Source organism: Gamsiella multidivaricata (assembly GCF_025024155.1).
Source record: "Gamsiella multidivaricata strain RSA 2152 chromosome Unknown BC939scaffold_54, whole genome shotgun sequence".
Lineage (NCBI taxonomy): Eukaryota > Fungi > Mortierellomycota > Mortierellomycetes > Mortierellales > Mortierellaceae > Gamsiella > Gamsiella multidivaricata.
Genome location: NW_026251762.1, coordinates 71797 through 94498, shown reverse-complemented (window position 1 = coordinate 94498; position 22702 = coordinate 71797). Strand labels below are relative to the sequence as shown.

The 22702-nt window shown below is 48.1% G+C and overlaps 8 protein-coding genes across 8 annotated transcripts; 3 read left to right on the top strand and 5 right to left on the bottom strand.

Moving 5' to 3' along the window:
• Positions 1 to 911: 911 nt before the first annotated feature.
• Positions 912 to 2272, bottom strand: BC939DRAFT_239998 (3-oxo-5-alpha-steroid 4-dehydrogenase-domain-containing protein). Its single transcript, XM_051550930.1, has 3 exons — positions 1892 to 2272; positions 1680 to 1806; positions 912 to 1593 (listed from the first exon to the last, which is right to left on the bottom strand). The coding sequence occupies exons 1-3, from the start codon at positions 2130 to 2132 to the stop codon at positions 1053 to 1055; spliced, it is 909 nt and encodes a 302-aa protein (XP_051409894.1). The 5' UTR covers positions 2133 to 2272; the 3' UTR covers positions 912 to 1052.
• A 1073-nt stretch (positions 2273 to 3345) lies between these two features.
• Positions 3346 to 4129, top strand: BC939DRAFT_399678 (uncharacterized protein; the record flags this gene model as incomplete). Its single annotated transcript, XM_051552493.1, has 2 exons — positions 3346 to 3667; positions 3765 to 4129. The coding sequence occupies 2 exons, from the start codon at positions 3346 to 3348 to the stop codon at positions 4127 to 4129; spliced, it is 687 nt and encodes a 228-aa protein (XP_051409893.1).
• A 1154-nt stretch (positions 4130 to 5283) lies between these two features.
• On the top strand, positions 5284 to 6137 carry BC939DRAFT_399660 (uncharacterized protein; the record flags this gene model as incomplete). Its single annotated transcript, XM_051552491.1, has 3 exons — positions 5284 to 5359; positions 5451 to 5587; positions 5670 to 6137. The coding sequence occupies 3 exons, from the start codon at positions 5284 to 5286 to the stop codon at positions 6135 to 6137; spliced, it is 681 nt and encodes a 226-aa protein (XP_051409892.1).
• A 2064-nt stretch (positions 6138 to 8201) lies between these two features.
• Positions 8202 to 9001, bottom strand: BC939DRAFT_458415 (uncharacterized protein). The gene has a single exon (XM_051556596.1). It carries the CDS (start codon positions 8842 to 8844, stop codon positions 8302 to 8304), a length of 543 nt encoding a protein of 180 aa, XP_051409891.1. The 5' UTR covers positions 8845 to 9001; the 3' UTR covers positions 8202 to 8301.
• On the bottom strand, positions 8769 to 9911 carry BC939DRAFT_239909 (uncharacterized protein). The gene is made up of 3 exons (XM_051550928.1): positions 9594 to 9911; positions 9296 to 9477; positions 8769 to 9195 (listed from the first exon to the last, which is right to left on the bottom strand). Exons 1-3 carry the CDS (start codon positions 9856 to 9858, stop codon positions 8977 to 8979), a joined length of 666 nt encoding a protein of 221 aa, XP_051409890.1. The 5' UTR covers positions 9859 to 9911; the 3' UTR covers positions 8769 to 8976.
• Positions 9912 to 11554: 1643 nt separating this feature from the next.
• BC939DRAFT_505190 (uncharacterized protein) lies at positions 11555 to 15573 on the top strand (the record flags this gene model as incomplete). The annotated part of the gene is made up of 5 exons (XM_051560624.1): positions 11555 to 12728; positions 12830 to 14023; positions 14153 to 14494; positions 14598 to 14755; positions 14863 to 15573. The coding sequence occupies 5 exons, from the start codon at positions 11555 to 11557 to the stop codon at positions 15571 to 15573; spliced, it is 3579 nt and encodes a 1192-aa protein (XP_051409889.1).
• Positions 15574 to 15822: 249 nt separating this feature from the next.
• BC939DRAFT_484617 (uncharacterized protein) lies at positions 15823 to 19270 on the bottom strand (the record flags this gene model as incomplete). The annotated part of the gene is made up of 12 exons (XM_051559263.1): positions 15823 to 16047; positions 16168 to 16363; positions 16530 to 16661; positions 16798 to 17040; positions 17144 to 17233; positions 17389 to 17628; positions 17745 to 18082; positions 18190 to 18307; positions 18416 to 18700; positions 18801 to 18885; positions 18960 to 18991; positions 19125 to 19270. The coding sequence occupies 12 exons, from the start codon at positions 19268 to 19270 to the stop codon at positions 15823 to 15825; spliced, it is 2130 nt and encodes a 709-aa protein (XP_051409888.1).
• A 143-nt stretch (positions 19271 to 19413) lies between these two features.
• BC939DRAFT_505188 (mitochondrial carrier domain-containing protein) lies at positions 19414 to 22040 on the bottom strand (the record flags this gene model as incomplete). The annotated part of the gene is made up of 4 exons (XM_051560623.1): positions 19414 to 20217; positions 20300 to 20502; positions 20575 to 21326; positions 21799 to 22040. The coding sequence occupies 4 exons, from the start codon at positions 22038 to 22040 to the stop codon at positions 19414 to 19416; spliced, it is 2001 nt and encodes a 666-aa protein (XP_051409887.1).
• Positions 22041 to 22702: the final 662 nt, after the last annotated feature.

The window sequence follows — 22702 nt, the reverse complement described above, 5'->3', positions numbered from 1 at the left end:
CCTCGTCATCGTCTCTCTCTCCTCGTACGGATACCTCGCTATGATTTTAGTCCGAATGGATCTGTCGTCTCAGATTAGTACAAATCAGGGAAGCAAACTGGGACGTTTTTTTTTTCCAGTCTATCTATTCTACCACACAACACAGTAAAAAAACAAGATCTCTTCCGCTTGCACGGCGCAGTAGGGAAAAGGAAAAGACTGCAGTTCCTTGGAAATCGCCAGAGGGAGAGAGGGAGAGAGGGAGAGAGGGCGGAGGAGGAGGCCCGGACAAATAGAGAAAACGAATGAGAGCCGCACTTCGTTGTTTCGTTGTTTTTGGAAGGTGACCTCTTTGCGTGGGAAGAAAAAAGGACATGTCTATATTCTGCACAGACAATCCTGGTCCTCCTTTGCCCACCGTATTGCTCTCCTCAACCTATAGACTGCCCGCACCAGGCCAGGCCTTCAGGCACCCCTCACCAAGAGACAGGCCAATGCCGCTTGCCGATTGCCACAGCGACTAAACAAAGGACCTTCGCCATCTTAAGGTTCACAGGCAAGGAGTAGTACGAGGAAGGCAGAATGAAAAAGCGGCCAAATGTGGACTGGGATACCTTCGCCGTACACACATGCTGCATTCCACACATACAAAACAACATAAATGATGTCACCACTTTCACCCGGGGCCCCTCCCTTGCCCCTCTGCCCCCTCCCTTGCCCCTCTGCCCCTAACCTGGCCTGATCAGTCCATTTATTTTTGACCTGGTCCTCCTTGCGTCTCACCTCTCTCATACCTCTCTTTCTTTCCAGTCTCGCCAGCTACCATCCCACAATCGACAGTTCGTCCTGTACCTGCACCCAGAAAGTCTTCAATAGCTCAGGAGGTATCGTCCGGCACAGTCTCAACAACAAATACTCGACTCTTCTTCTGCCAGTGTTTCCTTTGACGGAGCAAGATCAGAATGGAACGCATACCTCTTAGACATACCCCACACATCAATTCAACAAGAAGCAATTGGGGGACGGAATGAAGCAGTAGGAGACGGGCATGATCTTTATGCGGATCTCTATTTTTACGCGATCAGGGGGAACATAGCCTTACGACCGCGAGGGTAGTCTGAAAACTCCTTGCGGTAGCCCTTGTGCTTCTTGACTGCCCAGATGTACATCTGTCCGACAGCGACAACAAAGAACAAATGCGCTGACCAAGACATTGTCAAAACACTCACCGCCAACCATGACAGCGTTTCGAAAAAGTAGTTGGGGCATGACACCAGATCAAAGCCGTATCCACGAGGGATCTTCCGCACACGGGTGCCTGGAGGGCGGAGATTACGGAGGGTAACATGTGTGTGATAGTTGGATAGCTCTGCAAAGACGTAGAGAGCAATGCAGCCATACACAAGGACGTCGCTTCTCTCTGCCAGCTTCGCACCAGCGGCGTTCCAGGGACCATAGACCCAGTATGCGAGGTTAAGTCCAGATAACAGGTGGTAGTGAGCGCTGTTCTTGAAGACGTTACGGAAGGGCATAGTTCCATGTGAGAAGCGGTGGACAAACACGGTTTCATACTCGCGCTTCGCAAAGTGCAGCATCACCATCCAGAAGGTCACTCTATTTGGAATACCAGCACACATGTAAGTCAAATAGCTGATGGTTGTAAAGTGTACATAGCAAGGAAAAGATAATAAACAGCGTACGTTTGCATCCATGAATGTTTGAATGTTTGTCCGTAAATCAAGGACGGGAGGTAGAACACCAGAGGATGGATCACCAAGGGGCCGCCATACTCGATCAAAAAGACAGTGCGCCAGCTAATTTGGGGACCTGAAAATCGAAGTTAGTTGTGCGCGACTAGACCAAAAAAAGAAAATTGTTGGGACAACAAACATGAGTGCTGTTTCCTCCGTACCAAGATCCTTGATCGCAACCGAATCGCCATCTTTGATGCCATAGCCAGCTAGGGTCTTCCCGGTCTCGAGTACAGTCTTCTCAATAGTCAGACGCTGGCGATCAGGGTAGAGCTTTGGAAACGTTTTAGCGATTGCTGCCTGCACTGTTTCGACCTTGACGTCTGCTGGTGTGCCGGCTAGGTCCAAAGTAATAGGGAACTTTTGCGACTTCGGCGACCGTGAGACTATGATTAATTTCATGGTGAAAAGGGGATGTAAAAGTCGAGGACAGGAATGGAGGGAAGAGGGAAGAGGGAAGAGGAGGAGTAGGCAAAGAAGAGAAGAGTTCTATTTGGGAGAAGAGGGCCTTCGTTCGCCGTACTCCATGAACTCCGAAGCTCGCTATCTCGCCTCAACACTTTCGGGCTTTGCTCCGGCTGGCTACGTACAAGAAAAGGTGCAAATCTGCAAGGAGTCCACGAAAAGCATGCCCTCCAGCTGCCCCATAATCCACAGACGGTCCTTGCATCCGTCGCAGCCATATGCTCCGGGAATCAGCATTATCTTGGAGTAGTCGGAAATATAATCTTGGTCAGCGTGATTGCAGCATTTCGCCCCATCAAAGCAGCGATGTGCTTACTGCCAGCCAGGCACCCATTGAATTCCTTGTCCCTCTTTTCTGTTTATAGAGCTCTTTCTCTTCATTCAATTTCAACAGTTCAGCGGAGGCTCTGAATATCAACCCTGCTGCATATACTCTGAATAGATTCTAGTACTAGATATATCGCCATGGTGCCGCACGCAGACGATCCTTCCAGCTGGATATGAATCTGAAACAGCATTTGGTGGCGTGCCTTGTCATTAAGGATCGCGTCGCGTTCTGAAGTTGTTATTTTTTTTTTTTAATTTAGCTGGCCCTGCAGGATTCGGTGCTGTTCTAGTCCTTGCTGTCTGCTTACCTTCCCATTCATTTCATCCCTCATCTGTCATGCATTATCCACCCGCACAGTCAAAACTTCAGGACAACTCTGCATCATCAACTGGCATCAACAGTAACCATACCAGCATAACAGGTTTGCAGACACTTAACTCGTCCCTGAAACGAATCAGACTGAATGAAGAAGAGTCCTTGTCCAGATCAGATTCCGTCGATCGGGAGTGGGTAAGCGCCCATAATATTTTCAATTCGACCTTGTAACATCGCAGTAAAGTGCACCGGATTAATGCGGTCTGTGTTGTCATAAATAGGGGGCTATTGACCTGACGGAGCTCGACGAGGCTGACCTTGTTACGGAAAGTGAACCACCAAGTTCAAAGAGGCCTCGCAAAGGCGTGAGTTTTGTTTCCTTCATCTATTTGAATTTTCGGCACTCCATAGGAGCATACATTCTATGAGTTATTAACCAATCTATATTTCTATTTGGGTCGATGATAGCTCAACGAGGATGGAATCAAGGATGAAGATGTGGACGACATGGACGACTTTGACATAAGTTCAGGCGCTTCAACCACTACAGCAACAGCGACAACAACAGCAGACGAGAGAAGGATCCTTACTGGAAAACCTTTCGCAGAAGGCAACACTCTTTCCCTCTCCTCAACCTCGTCATTACACAGTACCAAAACCGCCAAGTTCCATACATCAAAACCTCCCAAGGCTCACAAACCTGCTCGCAGCCATAACGGCATGGAGGACGTCTTTTCTCACGATCAAGTCCAGGGTTGGTCCGAAGTGCGCATCAAGACATGGGAGCATCGTAGGACCAACGTTGAGGGCTTCTACTACCGCTTCGTGGGTATGCTGATCAGTTGATTTTGGTGGCGCATCACGTCAAACCGTGTCGCACAACGAGACATTACTCACAGGTCAAATATACTTGTATTTTGACATAGATCCAACTGAAGGGCAGCAAAATGGGCCGTGGAGCTCAAAGTCCATACGGGAGTTCATGGAAAGATTGGAGGAATGGAAAGCCAGAGGAATTCGTGTAGGGACTTCCTGGGGTGTTTTCAGCATGGGTGTCAGTAATAAGGCAGGATACCAGTGCAGTTCATATTACCGGAAGCTTTTGGAGAGCAAAAAACTGACGGACCCAGCTTACGCTTGGGAGGGAGGTAAGCTCGTTATGGTTAATAAATCGAGTGGAGGCGAAATGGCTGTCAGTGGATTGAGCGAGCGATGGGATACTGAAGAGGTCAAAGAGATTGAGGCGAATGTAAACCGCTGGATCAAAGAGTATCATAGTTATGCTGGGTAAGCAACACACCTGGACTCCGATGGAGTGGAAACCGATGATCGTAGTCATATTTCGACTTACTAACATTATATCTGTATCTTGTTCAATCCCATTTCAGAAGCCGATCAGCGGGGAAGACAAAGAAGCCCGACTCAAGTACATCGACGCCAAAATCTAGCGCCTCCACATCATCATCATCTCGACCTGCAGTATCCCTATTCAAATCCACTATGGAAGCTCCAAGAGTTAAAGCGACTACAGCACCAGCAACACCAAGGACGATATCTCTCAGACCCAGCAGACAGCAACTTGCGAATGAGTGCGATAGTATACCCGTTGTTGACATCAGTGACAAACTGGCCGAGTATTCTTCCTTTATGAAGTACGTCTTGGATTCTGTATTTCTCATCAGGAAACTTCGTCGAGTGTGTCTTTCTCCAGCTCGAACCATGCTAATCAATTTCGAGCTTACTCATTATAGAAAGTCGACAAGTGTTTCGAACGAACCTGGTCGGATCAGGCAGACCATTTCGCTTACTGTCGCCGGAACTATCACTTCTATAAGGTCGCCTTTAGCCAGAGCAATCGTACCTATCGAACCCAGGAAGGCACCGCTTGCCAAGACTATTGTCAAGGGGCAAGCAGGACTCTCTATGTTCTGGAAAAACATCCCAGTACGAGCGGAGTGCCCCGATATTTCAAAGTACATCATTCCCAAAGATGTCGAAGTGCGGCCGACATGGGCACACAGAATCCAAACATCTCGGGAACTGGGCAGCGCGCTAGTCGAAGGCTCATTGTGCGTGTCTTGAAGTGAATATCGCCAGCTGAGTTGCGTCTATTTGCTTTCGACCTATTGAGGAGCTAATTTACATGCATTATCCTTTATACAGCTGCAGGGAAGTTCCAAAAATGGCGGAGTTTGACTGGGCATCGCTTTCAGATGGATTCGATACACCTGTCAGCGATTTTCAGGGCGTCCTGGCAGATCCACCGTGGAACTTTATTGTTAAAGATGGAAGGAATGACGGCGCGTGCCAGCTTACCACTCAGGAATTTGTACGTGCAAGCTTTTCACATGGATGATTATTTTGTGGACCTTTCGTCAAGTTTTAAAATGTAATACTGTTTGCTGCTATCAATAGGGACAAATCATGGAGAAGGCGCTTGAACTGATGCCGAACGGGATTGTCAGTGTCTGGACTCACAAAGCCATCTTGCCAGAGGTGGTCAACACAATGCAGGGTCTAGGTATGCTGTTAAAGTGGTGCACTAGTTCGCATGGAAGACAACCTGGCAAGCTGTTCTTCGTACTGACAGACTTGGTCTCAAATGAATATAGGCTGCCGATATGTTGAAAACCTAGTTTGGTACAAGATGGCGCTGAACAACACTAACCTTGATCGCGCATCGCCATACTTCCGCACTTCAAAGGAGATCTTACTTCTTTTCAAGAAGGTAACGAGGCGCTCATACGCTGTTCCATCGATTTCGTTGCGTTGCGTTTTTGTTATAAGCTGCTGCTAAAAAGAAGTCCTGTTTTGCGCCTTTTCCGTTACAGGGTGACGGTTTCGATATTCGTCATCAGCGGACAGCGGACGTAATTATTGATTTTGAAAAGCCTACGAGCTCGTGGATTGATGAGGATTACACGGAGCCTAAGCCTGACGGTGTGTTTGAAATGATGGAAATCATGCTGCCGGACGCACGGTACACTCCTGAGGCAGGGCGCGGAAGACTTCTGGAACTTTGGGCTAAAAAGAGTCAGGAACGTCGCCCCGGCTGGTTTAGCATTCATGAGCTGAAGCACACTTCCACGACATCTGCAGCGCCATCATCAACTCTAACAGCTACAGCATCTACTGCACAGACAGCTCCTTTAACACTCACAGCGTCTCCAGTACCAAACGATTCTAGAATACCAGTATCACCTGAATCGGCATCTGGAGATGGCGGAGACACGGATAGTATTGACGATGTGGCACTACTAGAAATTGCAAACGACATGGATCTCGACTTTAATGAGTGACCCTTATACAAACGGACGTTTATTAAAGGAAACAGCGAAAATCCAATGTACGCTGTTCGAGAATATGCACTCTAGGCTCTCTGGATAATATGAAAACGACTGGAGTAGGACTAGGATCATGGTTGCTGTCGTCAGCATGTGCATGTGTAAAGCAAACCTCCCTGCAATGTTTTACCCTTATATCTACTTACAGACAATATGTCAACGAGACAAGAGAGGGATCTTTATTTCCTGGGCAGACGGACCCCTTATAAAGTACTACCCGTCTGCACCACGTTAAGGGTGCTTGTCTCTGCTCGTACGTACTACATAGGTCAATATAGTGCACTCCCGTTTGAGCTGTGGAGCTCAATGTGCTCCATATGTATTACTTGGTCCGTGCGGCTCTTGCTTTTGATACGAATCAAATAGTTATTCTCACCGGTGAACGGTTAACCGCGGTGAACAATTTTTTTTCTTTCATCGACTGGTGGAAAATAAAGTAGGTTCGTTCCCAGCCTGAGGGAGAAATCACGTGCAATGTGTATCGCATTATTGCCTTTAATGCACAATCTTTCTCCTCTCAGGCTGGGACCGAACTAAAATAAAGTTTACCGGTAAATTTTACATATGATAGTCTATATCACTGTTTTTCACCGAATTTCGCTGGTCTTTGTTCACCGGTGAGAATCACAGATTTGCGCGTACACTGCAGCTCGACTCATCGGAACTGAGCCTACCATGAAATTGTTACGCCTATATTAATCTAACACCAGAGTCAGTGCCATATACAGGCTATATACTTCCATTCAAGTGTATGTATGTTAAAGCCTAAAACACTTTAATAGTTAGATTATTCGGGTGTGGAGGCGTGGCCCCACATCTGTTTCTCATTGATATTCTTCAGTAACTGAAAAAAACTATTGTACGTAGAAGATAAGTAATAAAACAAAAAGATAGAAAGAAATGGCTTATTGCAATGTACCTGGTAGCAGTACATTGCGATCGGGACACGTTCGCGTCGAAAAAAAATGTACGTGGCTGTGCATAGCTGTGTATTTGAGTTTACAATCGTCGTGGAAGGTTGCCACATGCTTGTCTCAGTTGATAGCTGGGTTGTGCATGCGGAGCCAATCCACCCCGAGGATAATGCTGTAGGATGACTGGACCTGTAGAGGAAATCGCGCGATCAGGTTCATTTCATTAGCTTGGGTTTGAAGTCAGGAAGAGCCATGCGGGTATCTCGCTAGCCTTTATAAAAAGCGATGCAATGATTGGAAGGTCACGGCACCCCCATTCCTTTCTCCATCGCCATCTTATCAACCCCCCAGCGCGATTCATGGACTCATGCTAGACATTCATCTACCCTGCAGCATCATTTATAGTCAGTTCCATTGGAAATAAAGGATGTCTTCGTCATAAAAGCGCGATTTGAAAGGAATATTTTTTTCCTTTTTCCTCTATGATCCTTGTTATCGATACCCTACATGTGTTCAATTGTTACCAAACTATGCAAGCGTGTTTTTATGGAGCTCTTCCACGTTCCCTGAAAATGTGATATCCTTACTCTGCTTACTTGTCCATCATCATACATACGTGATCCCGCATGAATTTACTGTGAAATATAGAAGTTCCTTCAGTTTCTACTGCTTGAGACCTCTTGCTGACTTCAATGGGAAATGCAATAGATGAAGTGCAGTGCTTACTAAACTCAAACGTCTTTGCTTCAGAATTCATTCATAATGTAATAATGGATGTCCCGCAGAGATCGCTTGACGATGCGCGATTCTGTCTTGGTGACCTCTGAATGCATCGTCTATACAATACGACGGGTCTTTTTACTTTTCGGAGTATAGCTTTGTGGGCTTTGGGATTAATGCTTAAGATGAAAGTCCTCTATGAGCTGGACTTTGTCTTGAAATATGTGTGCTTTTGCCCTTGGTGAATGAGGATGGAGGAGAATGATAAGTATAGAGGGTCACGGATATTAAGGTTTCTGAATTGAATATGGTTCTGGATGTCCACATCCCCAGACAGAAGCAGTGCGGAAAAAAAAAAAAAAAAAAAAAAAAGAGTACATACAATGACAATGGTATGGTGTTTAATAAGAACAAGTATGGTAATTGGTGGCCCAATAAATGATACAAAATGCCATGCCCGTGGCAGCCACTAATCATCGCGACTCCTAATCATCGCGAGTGCGAATCCTCTTGCGGTCGTTACCACGGCCACCGCGTCCGCCGCGACCACCACGACCGCCACGACCTCCACGGCCTCCACGTCCTGAAGAGCCTGCGGCCATATTGCTCTCCCAGGCCTTCTTCTCATCCAGGAAACGCTGTACCTCCTCCTCTGAGGCGGCTGAAATTTCGGCCTTGCTACCATTGAACTCGAATCCTTTGCCCTGCATATCAGTAACAACCTTGGCAGCATCCAAGTCGTCATTCCTGATCTGAACTTCAATCACGTCTGAGTTCTTAGGCCAGCGAATATAGCCGATACGGAAGTGCTCCCTAAGAGTATCCTTGAGCTCTTTGATTCCTGAGTTCTCTGCAGCGGTGATGCCAGACAACTTGATAACCTTGTTCTTGAGGTCCTCGACTGTCTCTGGCTTCTCATCTTCCCTGGATCTCTTTTTCTCAGAGTTCTTCTTGTTATCGGTGTTGAATCCTTTGTTCTGGCGGGATGTGATCTGCTTAGGGTCCAATCCGAGCTGCTCCGCTTTCATCGTGCAGTAATCGGACCTATCATGAAAAGAAACAAGATGTACAATCAGATATTAGCTATCGAACTAGTGCCGACCTTGAAGTCCTTGGCTGCACAGCAGTAAAAAGATGCTAACGATATACTGTGACGATGCTTACTTTGACATGACCAGCAGATCCTGTCCGTTGTACTGCAATTTGCTCGAAGCAACCTTGTTAGCCTCGTCCAGGGTGGCGTACTCAACGAAAACGGAACCCTTGAATACGTTGGTTTCAGCATTACGTCTCATGCGAACCTGCTTCACATCTCCGAGGGCTGCAAAGTACTGCTCCAATTCCAACTGAAGAGAGGGGGTTTCATCACCGAATCCTTTCTATAAAGGTATATGAACACATGAAAGGTACACATACGTGTGTTAGCTGCAGTCCTGGGTTGCAATAAGCATCGAATGATCCAAGTGTCTTGATACGCACAGCATAGATGCTTCTCTGGAAGTGATCCTTGACGGGAACGAGAGGTGTCTTGCGGCGGACCTTCTCGCCATTCTCGCTGACCTCCAACAACTCCTTCGACTCACGAAGCGCCTCGACGATCAGTTCCATGTCCTTATAATCGCGCATTCTCTTGAAAGAGGCAATACGTGAAATCGCCACATCTACAGGCGTCAGACAGTTCAAAGTGCAGAAAGAGTGAGCAGATGGCACAGTGGAAAAGGAAGGTTTCGCAATGCAATCAAGTCAAATTGACGGCCAAGCAGACATTGATACGTACAGCCATCGTCCTTCTTGATCAGCTCTGACATGAATTTGTCGGAAGGCAAGTTACTGTCGCTGAAGTAGAACTCGACTTGCTTCAGAATCTTGGCCTTCTCCTCATTCCTGGTCTTCTCCTTGTCCGCAGCCGTGCTTTCAGTAGCAGTCTCCTCGACCTTGGGAGCCTCGGTAACCTCAACTGGGGCGGTGGAGGCAGAGGCCTCAGCGACGGAGGGGGTAGCAGTGGCCTCGACAATAGGAGTCTCTACGGTCTGATCAGTCATGATGAGTTGTGTGAGGTGTGGAGTGCGAGAGGTGATGGGACGAAGGAGGCAAGCGAATTCTCTCCTTTTCTTTTTTTTTTTTTGAGGTAAGAAATAACAATGCGCCACTGTGGTGCATCACGTGTAATTTATCTGCTATACTATGCATATCGACTGAGCCTCCGCTGTAGACGCGCGCGTCAAGTAGAGTCATAGTCCGCCGCTGTGAGCTTCTGTTGCTTCGCCTGGCTGCTCTAGCCGATATCCAATTGCGCAAAAAAAAAAAAAAAAAAAGAAAAGAGGAAATTGGTATGTCCATTTGTTCGTGTTTGGGTTCACCAGGTCTAAGTTTTTTTTTAAGGATTACATTCTAGAGAGGGCCGCAACGGCCGGCTGTGCACCGAACAGCTGTGTCTCTCTGTCTTGCATATTTGTTGTCCATAACTAAAGACAAATGGGTTATTTTTTTCCTCGGATTATTTTTTTATTTGCAGGGTTTGGGTTATTGGGCTACAGTCTGTGGCGTAATGTGGGATTGGGAACCAGGCTCAGAAAAGGGATCTGGGCGACGAACCAGATCCGTCCCTAATGCCCGGTATAGACTATGTACCTACTTGCAGGAATAAAGCATAGCATCCTGGAGAGTGTAGAGCCGACGTGCCGGGTGTGATGCACTATGTAATAAAGCAGTTGAGGAGAGAGAGAGAGGGGGGGGGGAAAAGAGAGAAAGAGAGAGAAAGAGAGGAAGGGATTGAATGCGGAAATAGAATGGGGATTTGGTAATAATAGCCGTTTGCTCACATCTGAGCCACTGACAGCCTGCGATATGAAGCCGAGAGAGAGAGAGAGAGAGAGAGAGAGAGAGAGAGAGAGAGAGAGAGAGAGAGAGAGAGAGAGAGAGAGAGAGAGAGAGAGAGAGAGAGAGAGAGAGAGAGAGAGAGAGAGAGAGAGAGAGAGAGAGAGAGAGGGTGTGGGTGCGGTGCAAGGGATGGTTTCTAACGGTCGATTGAATGGGCAGGCTGTTGTGCTGCAAGACTTGGTCTATGTGTAACAAAGAAACAAAGAAACAGCGGAGCATTGTCGACGGCAAGGGAGTTTTGGAGTGGATGTCGTCCCTTTTTCTGGGTAACCCACGCCTGCCCACCCACCACGGCACATATTGCATTTACCTCCCATTCTCCACCCTCTTTCTCCACGCACCCACTCACTCTCACTCTCATTCTCGTTCCTTCTCTCTCTCTCTCTCTTTATCTCTTTCTCTCTTTCTCTCTCTCTCTCTCTCCCTCACTCACTTTCTCTCTCTCTCTTTCTCTCGTCCCGTCTCCACACCCACTGTCCACTGTCCACTGCCCCGCCTTCGTCTGCTTGCTGTCCGGTCGACAACGGGAAGAAGGCACGAAGGAACACGCGCCTTGTTCTTCTCCTTGACCCCACATCCACACCTCCATACACCATACACCACACCCCATACACTCACTGGCCGGCCTCTTCGTCCTCGTCTTCTTCAAAGTCACAGCACCTCCCCTAATCCACTGCATGCATCTCTGACCTTCTTCTCTTCTGCTCCATCCCGCCCTCTCGTTCGACCCTCTTCTCGTCCTCTTGTTTTGCCGCCATCTTCCCTGGTGCCCACACATCCATCGGTCTTCCCATCCCCATCCATTCCCAAAGTCCAACCAAGCCGATCCCAACCAAATCCTACTCAGCATTCGAGCGAATGTTTGACAAGATTAAACGGGCCATCTCTGGCTGGAACCAGGACTCAAACTCGCCCCAGTCCTCTCCCACCCCTTCCCTGAGCAAGAAGGACCATGCCCTCAAGTCCAGCAACTCCTTCCGCAATTCCCTCCCAGGACGCTTTCGAAACTCGCTCCACCGACGTTCATCCTCTCCTTCGTCCGACATCCTTCCTTTGCCTCCTCCAAAGGACACCTTTGATACCAACAACGCACCAGCAGCCCTAAAGAAAACCTACCCTCCTAAGCCTGAAACGAGTACCATCCCAGGACTGAATCCCGCTTCAGGAAACACAAACCCCTCCAACAACCTCGACGCTGTTGGGCGCTTCATCCAGAGAGCCGCCACCTCTCCACCAAAATCAGCCTTTATCCGACGCACCTCCAGCTTCCAAGAGAGGTCCTCTTCTGAGAGCTTGCGTGAAGAAGCACGCGAAGAAGACATCATCATCTTCTCCTCCACCCCGCCAGTTACAATTGCTCGGTCTTCCTCTGGCAAGGTAACTCGGACTCACAAGGGCTCGCCTGATCAGCCCCCAACTCTTCCCTCTGAAGCGCCAGTAGTCCAGTGGCCCCGAGGCGGTGCTTCCTCAGCAGCGAATCGGTCGCAGGAACACTTTCTCCGGACACATCGCCGAACCTCCACCAGCTCGGACGCATCTCTGAAGGACCTGCAGTCTAACATGGCCACTACCCCACCCCTTGGTTCAGTTCTTCGCCAAGATCTCTCGCAGCACTCGCGTCCTAGCACAAATCCCGTTCCCACAGCTATCAATTCGACAACGATCTCCGTCACGGAATCGCACCAATCACACAATGTCTCGCGTTCCACTCACCGCGAGACTCCGTCCGATGCTTCTTCTGCTGAAAATGCCTCCGTTGAATCTCAGGGAGCACCAGCAGCCTCTAGCCATCTGCAGGCGTCTAATCAGGACCAACCTGATCATGTACTTGCGAACGAGCACCCACGGGAACTCGAGGCCGTCAAGATCACTCCAAATGATCCTGTCCCTGCCTTGAGTCCAGCTGTTGCAAGGCAATTGGCCGCAGGAACTCAGATGCTCAAGGTCTCGGCCAAGAAGCAACACTCGCGCCTTTTCAAGCTGGATCTGGAGCAAGGAAGGATCCTCTGGGACTCTAGGAAGTTTGGTCGCAGTAAGTTTCGTCTCCTTCCATCTAGTGCATTTCGGAAAAATCACTTTGTAAACTCATCAACACCCATCTTTTTATTTTTTATACTTCTCAACTATCATTAGTCAATGTGGAACAGATCAAAGAGCTTCGTAAAGGAAAGGCGGCGCGAATGTATCGGGAGCAGCTGCGTGTCAAACCAGAGCACGAGGAGCGCTGGTTGACCATTATCTACTCCGCCACGGGCAAGTACAAGGCATTGCATTTGGTAGCGCCCACCAAGGACACATACCAGGACTGGATCATGGCCGTTGAGCGCATGTGGTCCGTCAAGCGTGAGGTCTCCGAGGGCCTTCCTCAGCTTCAGCGCAAGACGAACCAGTGGCTCAAGGAACATTGGATGGATGCTGACAAGAACGTGGACTCGAAACTTGGGTACGAGGAGATTGTCCGTCTCTGCTACCGCTTGAACATCAACTTTTCGAGAAAGGAGATTCGACTGCGATTCGATCAGGCTGACGAGAAGAAGCAGGGCTATTTGGATTTCGCGGACTTTACGCAGTTCGTGAAACTGTTGAAAGAGCGTAAAGAGATCAGCGGTCTATTCCGCACCATCACCAAGAGCGACTCTATGAGCCTGAAAGAATTCACGGACTTTATTATCAACACTCAGAAGACTAGCTTTGATGCAGATCATATCAAGGAGATTTACGGCAAGCATATCGACAAGACGCTGGAAAAGTTCACGGTCGATTCCTTGACGAGTTTTCTGCTCGCGATGGACAACTCAATCTTGTCCCCGACTCACGCACATGTTCATCAAGACATGTCCCAGACTCTGTCAAACTACTATATCAGCAGCTCGCACAACACCTATCTTCTAGGCCATCAGTTAGCCGGAATCTCGTCGATCGAAGGATACATTCGAGCATTGCAAAGCGGCTGTCGCTGTGTGGAATTGGATTGCTGGGATGGAGCAGATGGGCAACCTGTCATCTATCACGGACGCACCTTGACTTCAAAGATCCTGTTTAGAGATGTCATCGAAGCTATCTCCACATATGCCTTTGTGAACTCGCCGTACCCATTGATCTTGTCCCTTGAGCTGCACTGTGACCTGGACCAGCAAGAGATCATGGCCAATATCATGCGAAACAAGCTTGGAAGTTGGCTGGTGGTCGCACCCCTCGATGTCAATGGCACCAATCTTCCTAGTCCTGACGAGATGAAGTTTAAGATTCTAGTCAAAAGCAAGGTCTTGCCTTCTGACGCAGCATCCCAAGAGTTTTCCACCGACACTGAATCGGAATCCGAGCGAGGTATAGTATACGAGATGAGAGATTTATTACTAAGCAAAGCAAAGCAAAGCAAAGGAAAGAAAAGCAAAGCAGTGTTTGGATCAGCGTCTAATTCAATAACCCTTTTGTTGGATATTCTTTTCATAATAGAGAGCGAAGGCGACTCTGATAGTGTAAAGCAGCATAAGTCAAAGACAAAGTCAAAGAAGATTCGGATTGCGAGGGCGTTAAGTGACATCACGATCTACTGCCAATCCCGCCACTTTCCTGGGTTCACCCACGATGGTTGCTCGCCACACAAAATCATTTCTTTCTCGGAAAGGGTTTCGTTGCGCCTTGGCAAGCAGTCTTTACAAGAATATATTAACTTGAACAAGAGCCATCTCACGCGCGTTTATCCTGCTGGCTTCAGGATCAACTCTACGAACTATGATCCTCACCACCACTGGGCTGCTGGTGCCCAGGTTGTTGCGTTGAACTATCAAAGCCATGGTAATGCTATCGATTACGTCGGCTATGATATAGCTTGCAAGTTACACTGTGCTATGATGAGCAACCTCACTAAACTTTGTGGATATTTCTGTTGACGATATAGATCGTGGTATGCAGATGAACAGTGCTATGTTCACGATGAACGGACACTGCGGCTACGTCTTGAAGCCCCCACCACTAAGACTCAAGCCCGGGGAGGTGTGTAACCATGACAAGGCCCCCAGTTTTATAAAGTCCCACCCTGTTGACATTACCCTGGAGGTAAGGTGTTCGCCTATGATAATTTATTTAAAAGGGTCTTTTTTTTATATAAACGTTCGGTGCTTGTGATTTCTGACTCTGGACTTTATTGATATGACATTTCAAAGGTAATTTCGGCTCAGCAGCTTCCAAGGCCCAACGAGGAAAAGTCTGGTGATGTGAGCGACCCGGTGTGCGAGATTGAATTGCTGGTTCCTGGAGAATCTGCGGTCAAGTACAAGACTCGTCATGTGAGCGACAATGGGTTCAATCCTGTTTGGCAGGAGACATTCAAGTTCCGGGTGGACTATGAGCATCATGAGTTGGTGTTCTTCCGATTTGTAGTGCAGGATGAGGATATCAAGTTTTCGGACTTGATTGCGTCGTATTGCATCTCGTTGGATTGTCTGCAGGAGGGATATCGACATGTACCGCTACATGATGCGTCGGGCGATCCGTATCTCTATAGCACGCTGTTTATTAAGGTTACAATTGAACCTATGAGCGTGAGCGGGTATTTAGCGCAGGTTGGAAATGCGGTGTCGAATGCAGCTGCGGCGGTATCGGCGAGGGTGCCAGGAGCATCTGGAAACGCCACGAGTGGATCTAGATCCTCGACAGATTGTGATGGAGATGGAACGTCGTTGGAGGACCGAAATAGCTCGACGCACTCTTTGCATACGACGACGACAACGAATAGTGCAGCCAATTTGGAGGCTGCTGCAATGGCGGGCGCGAAGAGCGATCGACCATTACCACCTCTACCACAGACATTGTTGTCAGAGCCGGTTCTTTTAACGGATCTGCCACCTTTGCCGCCGACTCCACCGCCGAAGTGAGCGAACAGGAGAAAAAAGAAATAGAAAAAAAAAAAAAAAGCTTTTGGACCTTTGGCAAAATGCTCAATTTTTGGCTTTCAGTTGCTTTGCCAAGTCAGCTGCACCATACCCCATCTGAAGCACAAAATGAAAGGCAACTCCGGTTTTTTTTTTTTTTTTTTTTTTTTTTTTTTTATTATTATTGTGAACCAAAGAGTTTACGATTTATGTTCGTCGTCGTCCTTGAAAGTCTGGTCGCTGAACAGCTGTCTATTGATGTTCCTTGAGATGCTGTTGTTCCTTCTCGATGACTTGGACGGTCCTGTCAATCTTTTCAAACTGCCAGGACCACGTGGCATTATAGAGGAATGGACGCAGATCAAAGCGGTTATCGTCAGGGCTGTAAGACTCTGCATGGTAGGCCGGTGTAAGGGTCGTCATCTTGTGGCGGTTGATGGAGTAGTAGAAGAAGAAGCGTTTCACCTTCACCGCGATCTATTTTTGAAGAAAAAAAAAAAAAAAAAAAAAAGAAAGACAGGAGAACCTCAGTAAGCTGGGTGAAAGGTATATCGCTCATCCGATAGGCAGCTAAAAACATGGACATAGATAATGTACCTCAGCGACGTCCATCTTATCGCTCCAAAGATGGACGAGTTTTGTGAACATGCTGTAGGGCCCACACTTGTAGACTTTACGCAAACGACCAAACTCGGTTAGCTCATCGTATGTCATGCCCATATCGATCTCATCTGCTTGCACATATGTCTCCGTGATCGGTTCCAATTCTGCGGTCGGTGTCGCATCCAGGAAACTAGATAGGCGTTACGCGGATACAGCAATAAGAAAAGAAAGAAAGAAAAAAAAAGAGAGGAAGAGGAAGAGATGGGATGGGATGGGATGAGTCGCATTAGTCATGGTGATATGAAGACCTAGGCGCAGATCGAATCATACAAACAGTGAATCAGACAGAGACTTGCCTCTCGAGAATGGGCATGTCAAAGGCAAGCTGCGCATAGGCAATAAAACGACGCAGATCCCGTTTACTGATGCCTCCAATAGGATTGATGTCCGCACTCGAGCAATCGTATTTTGTGAAATATCCTCTCAAGCTATCAGACAACAATAGTCAAAAAAAAAAAGTCCCGTTAGCAACCATCCAAATCCCCCTCTCTCCTCGGCCTAAGATGGCCCACAAAGTATAGTAGAGCAAAGCAGAGTACAGCATAGACATATTAGGTCCCTTACCACTCATCAACATTGGCACTTCCGAGGACAAGCAGCGACCCGGGACGACCACGCACCCATGGCAGAAGCTGTGCCAGAAGGTAGGCTACGACCATTCGGATACGGGCCTGGATATTCTGCAGAGCCAAGTTCTCGACATTCGATCCGCCATGTGCACGGAACTGTGGGGTCTTGCCCGTCACCAGCGTGAACAGGGCCTGAAGCGCCGCGACCACCGTATCCATATTCATGTCGATGTGGTAGCTATATCAAGTGAGTGAAATGAACAACAGCTATGAGTACAATCGACAGTGGAGATCGATGAGTAGGGTAAGGACAGTTGCGCAAGCAGTTTCGTATTGCATACCTTCCAATGGTCTCCGCGAGTTTCTTGGCTCTCGCGCGTGTCTCGTTGGAAGAATTCACAGTACCCATGTAACAGGTGTGGAAAATGCGGCTATTTGAGATATAAAAAGGAACGCAATAGTCTTCGAATTAATATCAATCGTGAGCTTGACCCGCATTCCCGGTAGAAAATAAAAAAAAAAAAAAAAAAAAAAAAATAAAGTACAGTGTCCGAAGACTTATACAAAGTGACGTGTTGCGTATTACCTGGCGAATTCCTGAGGGTCCTGAGGGATGTATCCAGTCTCGACACTCTCACCCGTCACCTGTCGCGCGTCTGCGATTGTCTGCTTATCGCCCTTGGCGCAGGACTTAACAACCAAACGGCACATTGATGCCACGATCGTGGCGGTCGCACAACTGTCAATGCCTCCGCTCAACGGCAAGAAGAATCCGCTGGTTTTGGATCGGCGGAGGTAATCCCAGAGCCAGCAAGCGGGCCCCAAGCTGTAAAGCAACATGAAAATGAAAAGTAGCAGTGATGGCACACGAGTTTCAGTATCGAGTGGTCACTTCATGTATATCCACCTCAAGGTTAGGATCACCTCTAGAAGTCAACATACCTGATCTCTTCTTCCGGAGTATGATAAAAGACCGGTTTGATAGGTGTTGGTCGAAGCGCAGGATTGTCCTCGAGTCTCCCGTCCGACAGAGCCACATTAGCCTCGATTCTTTTAAAACAAGGGCTCGTCGAAGCCTGGATACCTCGACTGCAGCTGGACCTGAACGAGCGGACATCCTCGAGGTCAATAGTGGCGGTGACGACCTCGACATCTCCGATCGAAAATTGTGACCCCTGAGCAACGACCTCACCGTTGACGAGAATCAGAGCGCAGCCGTCGTAGTAGAGTCGGTCACCGTCGCATCCTTGCTGGTTTGCGTACAAGTAGATTCCTCCGCTCTAAACAGGTGGGTATCACGTTTTGGTCATCAATATGTCAATATGTCCCTGACTTAATGATCGGTTGCGATAGTGTAGAAAAGGATAGAGTTTGATCCGCAACGCACCTTGAGAGTGGCCTCTTTGATGAGTTCTACACGAGTGTGGAGCTTGCGCAGCTCGTGATGGCTTCCACTGCTGTTCGTGATAATCTCGACTCCGTCCAACGACAATCCAATATGAGGACTGTTCCCATGCAAGGAATTATATAATTCATTAGGCCTTGTCCGTCTAACTCTTCTCAATCAAAGTCGCCCATTTTCTCCCTCAAGAATTCTTTTCATAGTACGTTACCTATTCGGGGTAAAGAGTTCCTCGCACATCTCTACGCCAATGCAAGAATCGTGAGTCGAGATAACGGCGTCGCCGATCGGCACCGTCACCTGGCCCGTGATTTTTTGAATCATTCGAGGAAGATAATGTTCCTCTGTGGTGCGATGCTTGCCCCAGGGCGTGAACCATCTGAGCTCACGATAGTTCCCGTCGTTGGCCATGAACATCTTGGGTCGGATCAACAGGATCTTGGAGTCCAGGGTGATGATCCTGCAGTTGTACTTAACGTTCTTGTGCATCACAGGCCTAATAATGCCAGTTACCATGTGTTCCATTTGCGGTTAAGAGAGGACAATAGTGCCAGGTATTGGTACTACACTGTACGCGTGTATTTGTCTAGACTTACATTCCGATATCCAGAAGCATGCCTTCGGCCTCCTTAGAGCTCAGGATCTGTCCGAGAATCTCCCATGAATGTAGATATGTGTCACCTAGAACCCAAAGGGTTGATTACTCCATGCTCACTGTTCCTATAGCAAAGATTAGCGTCAAAAGTATGCCATACCTTCTAAGAAATGATCGGCGCATCCATAACCGCTATCAGATTACGATGAATATATGTATCAGCATAAAGAACCCTGAGGGTGTAGCATACATGCAAGCGGGTCGAAGGACTCTTTTGAGATCAGCAGCCCTCTCTCCAAGGTCGTGTGCTCATTCCAGCCCTTACGTGATCTCCAACTCGGGACCGATGCGTAGAGTCGCACCGCGCTCTTTGGCGATTCGAATACTCTCCAATGTCCTGGCGAGGTTTCCTTTAAAATCGAGGGCCCATTGATTAAGCGAGCATGTCGCGACGGTGATGAGGTGGCCCATGGCAAACGGTGAAAGTGATGGACAAGAAGGACAGTTGACAAAGTTGGCGGCGTACAGACTCTCCTGAAGTGACCACTGCATTCCGCTCGTTCAGACTCTGTATTGAACTCTATTATGTTGTCGTTACATGTCGTTTCTACATATCATGGGCCGGTCGCTCCAGAGACCTTGACGTTCGGGGGGACAATGCCAAACTTGTAGTGAACATCCAGTAAGATCTTGAGCGCGTTCTTCGACTGCAGGTAGCTGAGATCGTCCGAGTGCGTTGGTGTCACCTGCTGTGCCAGCTCCTGAGATCCGCCAAAGGGGAACGCGCGCTGCAGGATTTCGTAGACCATCAATGTCGTACCGAACTGGGGCGATGAACGGAGGACACGTGCGGGGCCTCCCTTGAAGAAGGCCTGGAACCCTTCCTCTCTGTAGATCTTGCGTGCTGCATCTCCGATACCTGAATACGTGCTTTGCCCCTTCTTGGCCTCGACCTGCAGACGCGTCTTGATAACATCTGCCGGAGTGGTAAAATACGCGGCGGGCATACCAGCAACTGCACCAGCTATCAACAACTCGCCGATCGACAACTGATGATTGGGCCCTTCTTTGAATAAGTCCTTCTTCAAATGGGCGTAGACGGGGAAGTAGATCGAGGAGAAGGGGATATCACGAAGCAGGCACGCACTTGCTCCCTTGTAAAGACCGATGATACCCAATGTCCGCACAATCGCCACAGCACCGGGGCGGGGTACCTCCAGCGTCTTGGCGGCCTCACCAGCAACCTGCAAACGGATCTTGACGATCTCTAATGGGTTCGTAAATACAACCTGAGAACCTCCTGCGATACCTCCTGCAATCACTTCGCCCGCAAGGGAGATGTTTCCGTTCTTGTCTGTAAGATGGCCGCGCGCGAGATCGTTCATCGTCAGTTTGATAGCTTTTTCTGGCGCTACACCCTATAAAAATTGACTGTCAGCATTAGTTCTTTGTATGTAAATGAAAGAAGCAACTTTCCGAGGAATATATCGATTGACGTACGACCAGCTGGGGACCAAGTCCACTGTAGAGTCCTAAGACGCCCTCATTCCTGACAACCTTCTTAAAGCAATCAATACTGTTCTTGTACAACAATTCACCAACGACTTTCGAACGTTGGTTCTGCATGCGTGTTTTGACGAGGTCAACTGGATATACGACTGTGGCACCAACAGCACCACTGATCGATCCGAGCAAGAAACCATCTAATTTTTTGAGAGTCAATACATTATTACATCAAGGGTTCAACTGTCCATTGCATTCAAAGAGGTACGTACAGGATCCCCTCAAAATGTCATGAATGGCACCCTGCTTGATATCAGGGGCGGCAGGGTGAGTGACTGGAAGGGCGTGTTCCCACTTTGATTCCAGCAAACGGAAAAAGTCCTTGAGCGTCAGCTTGCCTGAAGGATTGTCCAAGCCCGCGAAATGAAAGATGATGTCGGCCTCCATGGGCGTGAAGAGTGAAAATCGCGTCTCCTTGGCGGCAGTGTTGAGAAAGTCTGCCCGGGTAATCGTGCCGTCCTTGTTCTTTTCTACAGCCTTACGGACCACTCTCTCAACCATATCCATGTCGCGAATCACATTGTAAAAGGCCATGACATTCGCAAATGAGATCTTGTTGCTGGCATAAAGATTGCAAAGAGTCGGGAGATTGTCGAGCACATGTTCCGACAGCTTGTGGCCTGCAATGTCGATGATAATCTTCTTGAACGCGACCGGGGTGATGTATCCTGTCGCGTCTTTGTCGTAGTAGCGAAACTCCTGACGAAGACGCTCTGCCTGGAGACCCTTGAGGAGCTGCGTGAACTCTTTGTATGACATTTCGTGTGTTGCATCCTTGCCGCCGGTGTACAATCTGAGCCACTCGCATTCAAATTCGAAGGGAATCGCGTCTTTGCCGATGTTTGCAGACAAGATTTGTTTGAACTGGTCCCGAGTGATCTTGCCGGTGCCCTCGGTATCGAACAATCGAAAAGCAATCTCGTACTCTGCGTCAGGACGGGACAGCAAGTTTTCAAACACAGTGCTACAGACAGAGGAGAAGATTGGAATGGTTAATAACGAGGCGTACCCCCGAGATCAAGGTCTCTTTTTCGCGTCCATAGAAGGTAATGCTGTAAGGGGGAGAGGGAGCCTGTTATCATGCAAAGAACACCACAGCTTGCTCAGGAGGAACTGAGTCGTTTGTCTCCCCGAAGTGCTCGAAGGAAAGATTGATTTTATATGCAAAGTCATCTTCCGTCTCTTGTATTACCCCGCATCATCCTCCAATGGCACAAACAGATATTGACTGAAAGCAGACAACATCTTGTTCCCCTTATTTTTGTGCTAATACGTGCGAGGCTTGACTTGCTTCACTTTACTCTTAATCCCGAGAATAATAAAACAAACCCTCCTCGGGAGAGAACCATCGCCAAAACAAAGGGTGGTTATGCAACATCAAACAAGAAGCAACAAAAATATTGACGCCTGATAAAAATGGCTTCTTGCTTACTTACAAATCCGACAATGAAAGAAGACCTTGCTTAGACTGATCCGCAACGTTAAAGAGAACAGCGTATTGCGACCGCTGTAGCCGCTTGTAGTCCTCGCCGGGTGCAATTGCGTTGACAAAGTCGTCCCGAGCCATGAATTTCTCGCCGTTGTTTTCCACCGATGCAAAGCGATTGAAGATGCGCTTGTAGCGCTCAACGGCCGCCTCATCGGGATTGCTGGCGGAAAGCGACTCTGTAGTCATCATGGCTGGATATATGCGTACTAACAATGTTGAGAAAGTTCCTATTGCATTGTTCATTAGGTTCATATAAAAAAAAATGAAAGCATGAGCATAGCCGAGTCAGAGTGACGGAGAACTAGGAGCCCTTCAATCCATAGACACTACTGAGCCATACAAGGCTTTTCAAGCATTACAGCTGCCTGTGCCTGAGGACAGGGCAGTGATTGTTGGCATCTTTTTTTAGGATTCAATTTTCTCATGTATGAGGCCGTGCCCCAGTCCAGACTAGCCAAGGCGGAGTGGGACAAATGAGTTGAAATGTCCAGAGATCGCTGATTCACTTGCATGGCAATGCATTCGAAGCGGACCAAGTTTCTTGCTCTTCTTCTCTGAATCCTGATATAGTCTGGGCTAGTTCCTGAGAAGGTCTCGAGATGGCATTGTCGTGAACTGTCAAGCTCTGTGGTTGTCAGGCTTACCGAAGGACTATTTCTGATCTGGCTAGCAGTGAGATACGAAACTTTGCTGGCGTAGAGGAACAGAGTGAAGTGGAAGAGGAAAAAGAAAAGATGCAGCCGAAACAAAAGAAAGAAAGAAGAAAGGAGGAAAAGGAAGCGTGGATAAATGAAGGTATAAGACGATACAGCCCATTCGATAATGCGTGCTTTGACACTACGTGTTCCCGC

What these genes read in the sequence shown, in the direction of transcription:
- BC939DRAFT_239998 (XM_051550930.1), bottom strand. Translation starts at nt 2,132, where the DNA reads ATGAAATTAATCATAGTCTCACGGTCGCCGAAGTCGCAAAAGTTCCCT. An exon ending in GGTTGCGATCAAGGATCTTG is followed by an intron (nt 1,807 to 1,891) that starts GTACGGAGGAAA and finishes TTCGATTTTCAG; the next exon opens with GTCCCCAAATTAGCTGGCGC. An exon ending in AAACATTCATGGATGCAAAC is followed by an intron (nt 1,594 to 1,679) that starts GTACGCTGTTTA and finishes TATTCCAAATAG; the next exon opens with AGTGACCTTCTGGATGGTGA.
- BC939DRAFT_458415 (XM_051556596.1), bottom strand. Translation starts at nt 8,844, where the DNA reads ATGAAAGCGGAGCAGCTCGGATTGGACCCTAAGCAGATCACATCCCGC.
- BC939DRAFT_239909 (XM_051550928.1), bottom strand. Translation starts at nt 9,858, where the DNA reads ATGACTGATCAGACCGTAGAGACTCCTATTGTCGAGGCCACTGCTACC. An exon ending in GATCAAGAAGGACGATGGCT is followed by an intron (nt 9,478 to 9,593) that starts GTACGTATCAAT and finishes TGACGCCTGTAG; the next exon opens with ATGTGGCGATTTCACGTATT. An exon ending in TCCAGAGAAGCATCTATGCT is followed by an intron (nt 9,196 to 9,295) that starts GTGCGTATCAAG and finishes ATACCTTTATAG; the next exon opens with AAAGGATTCGGTGATGAAAC.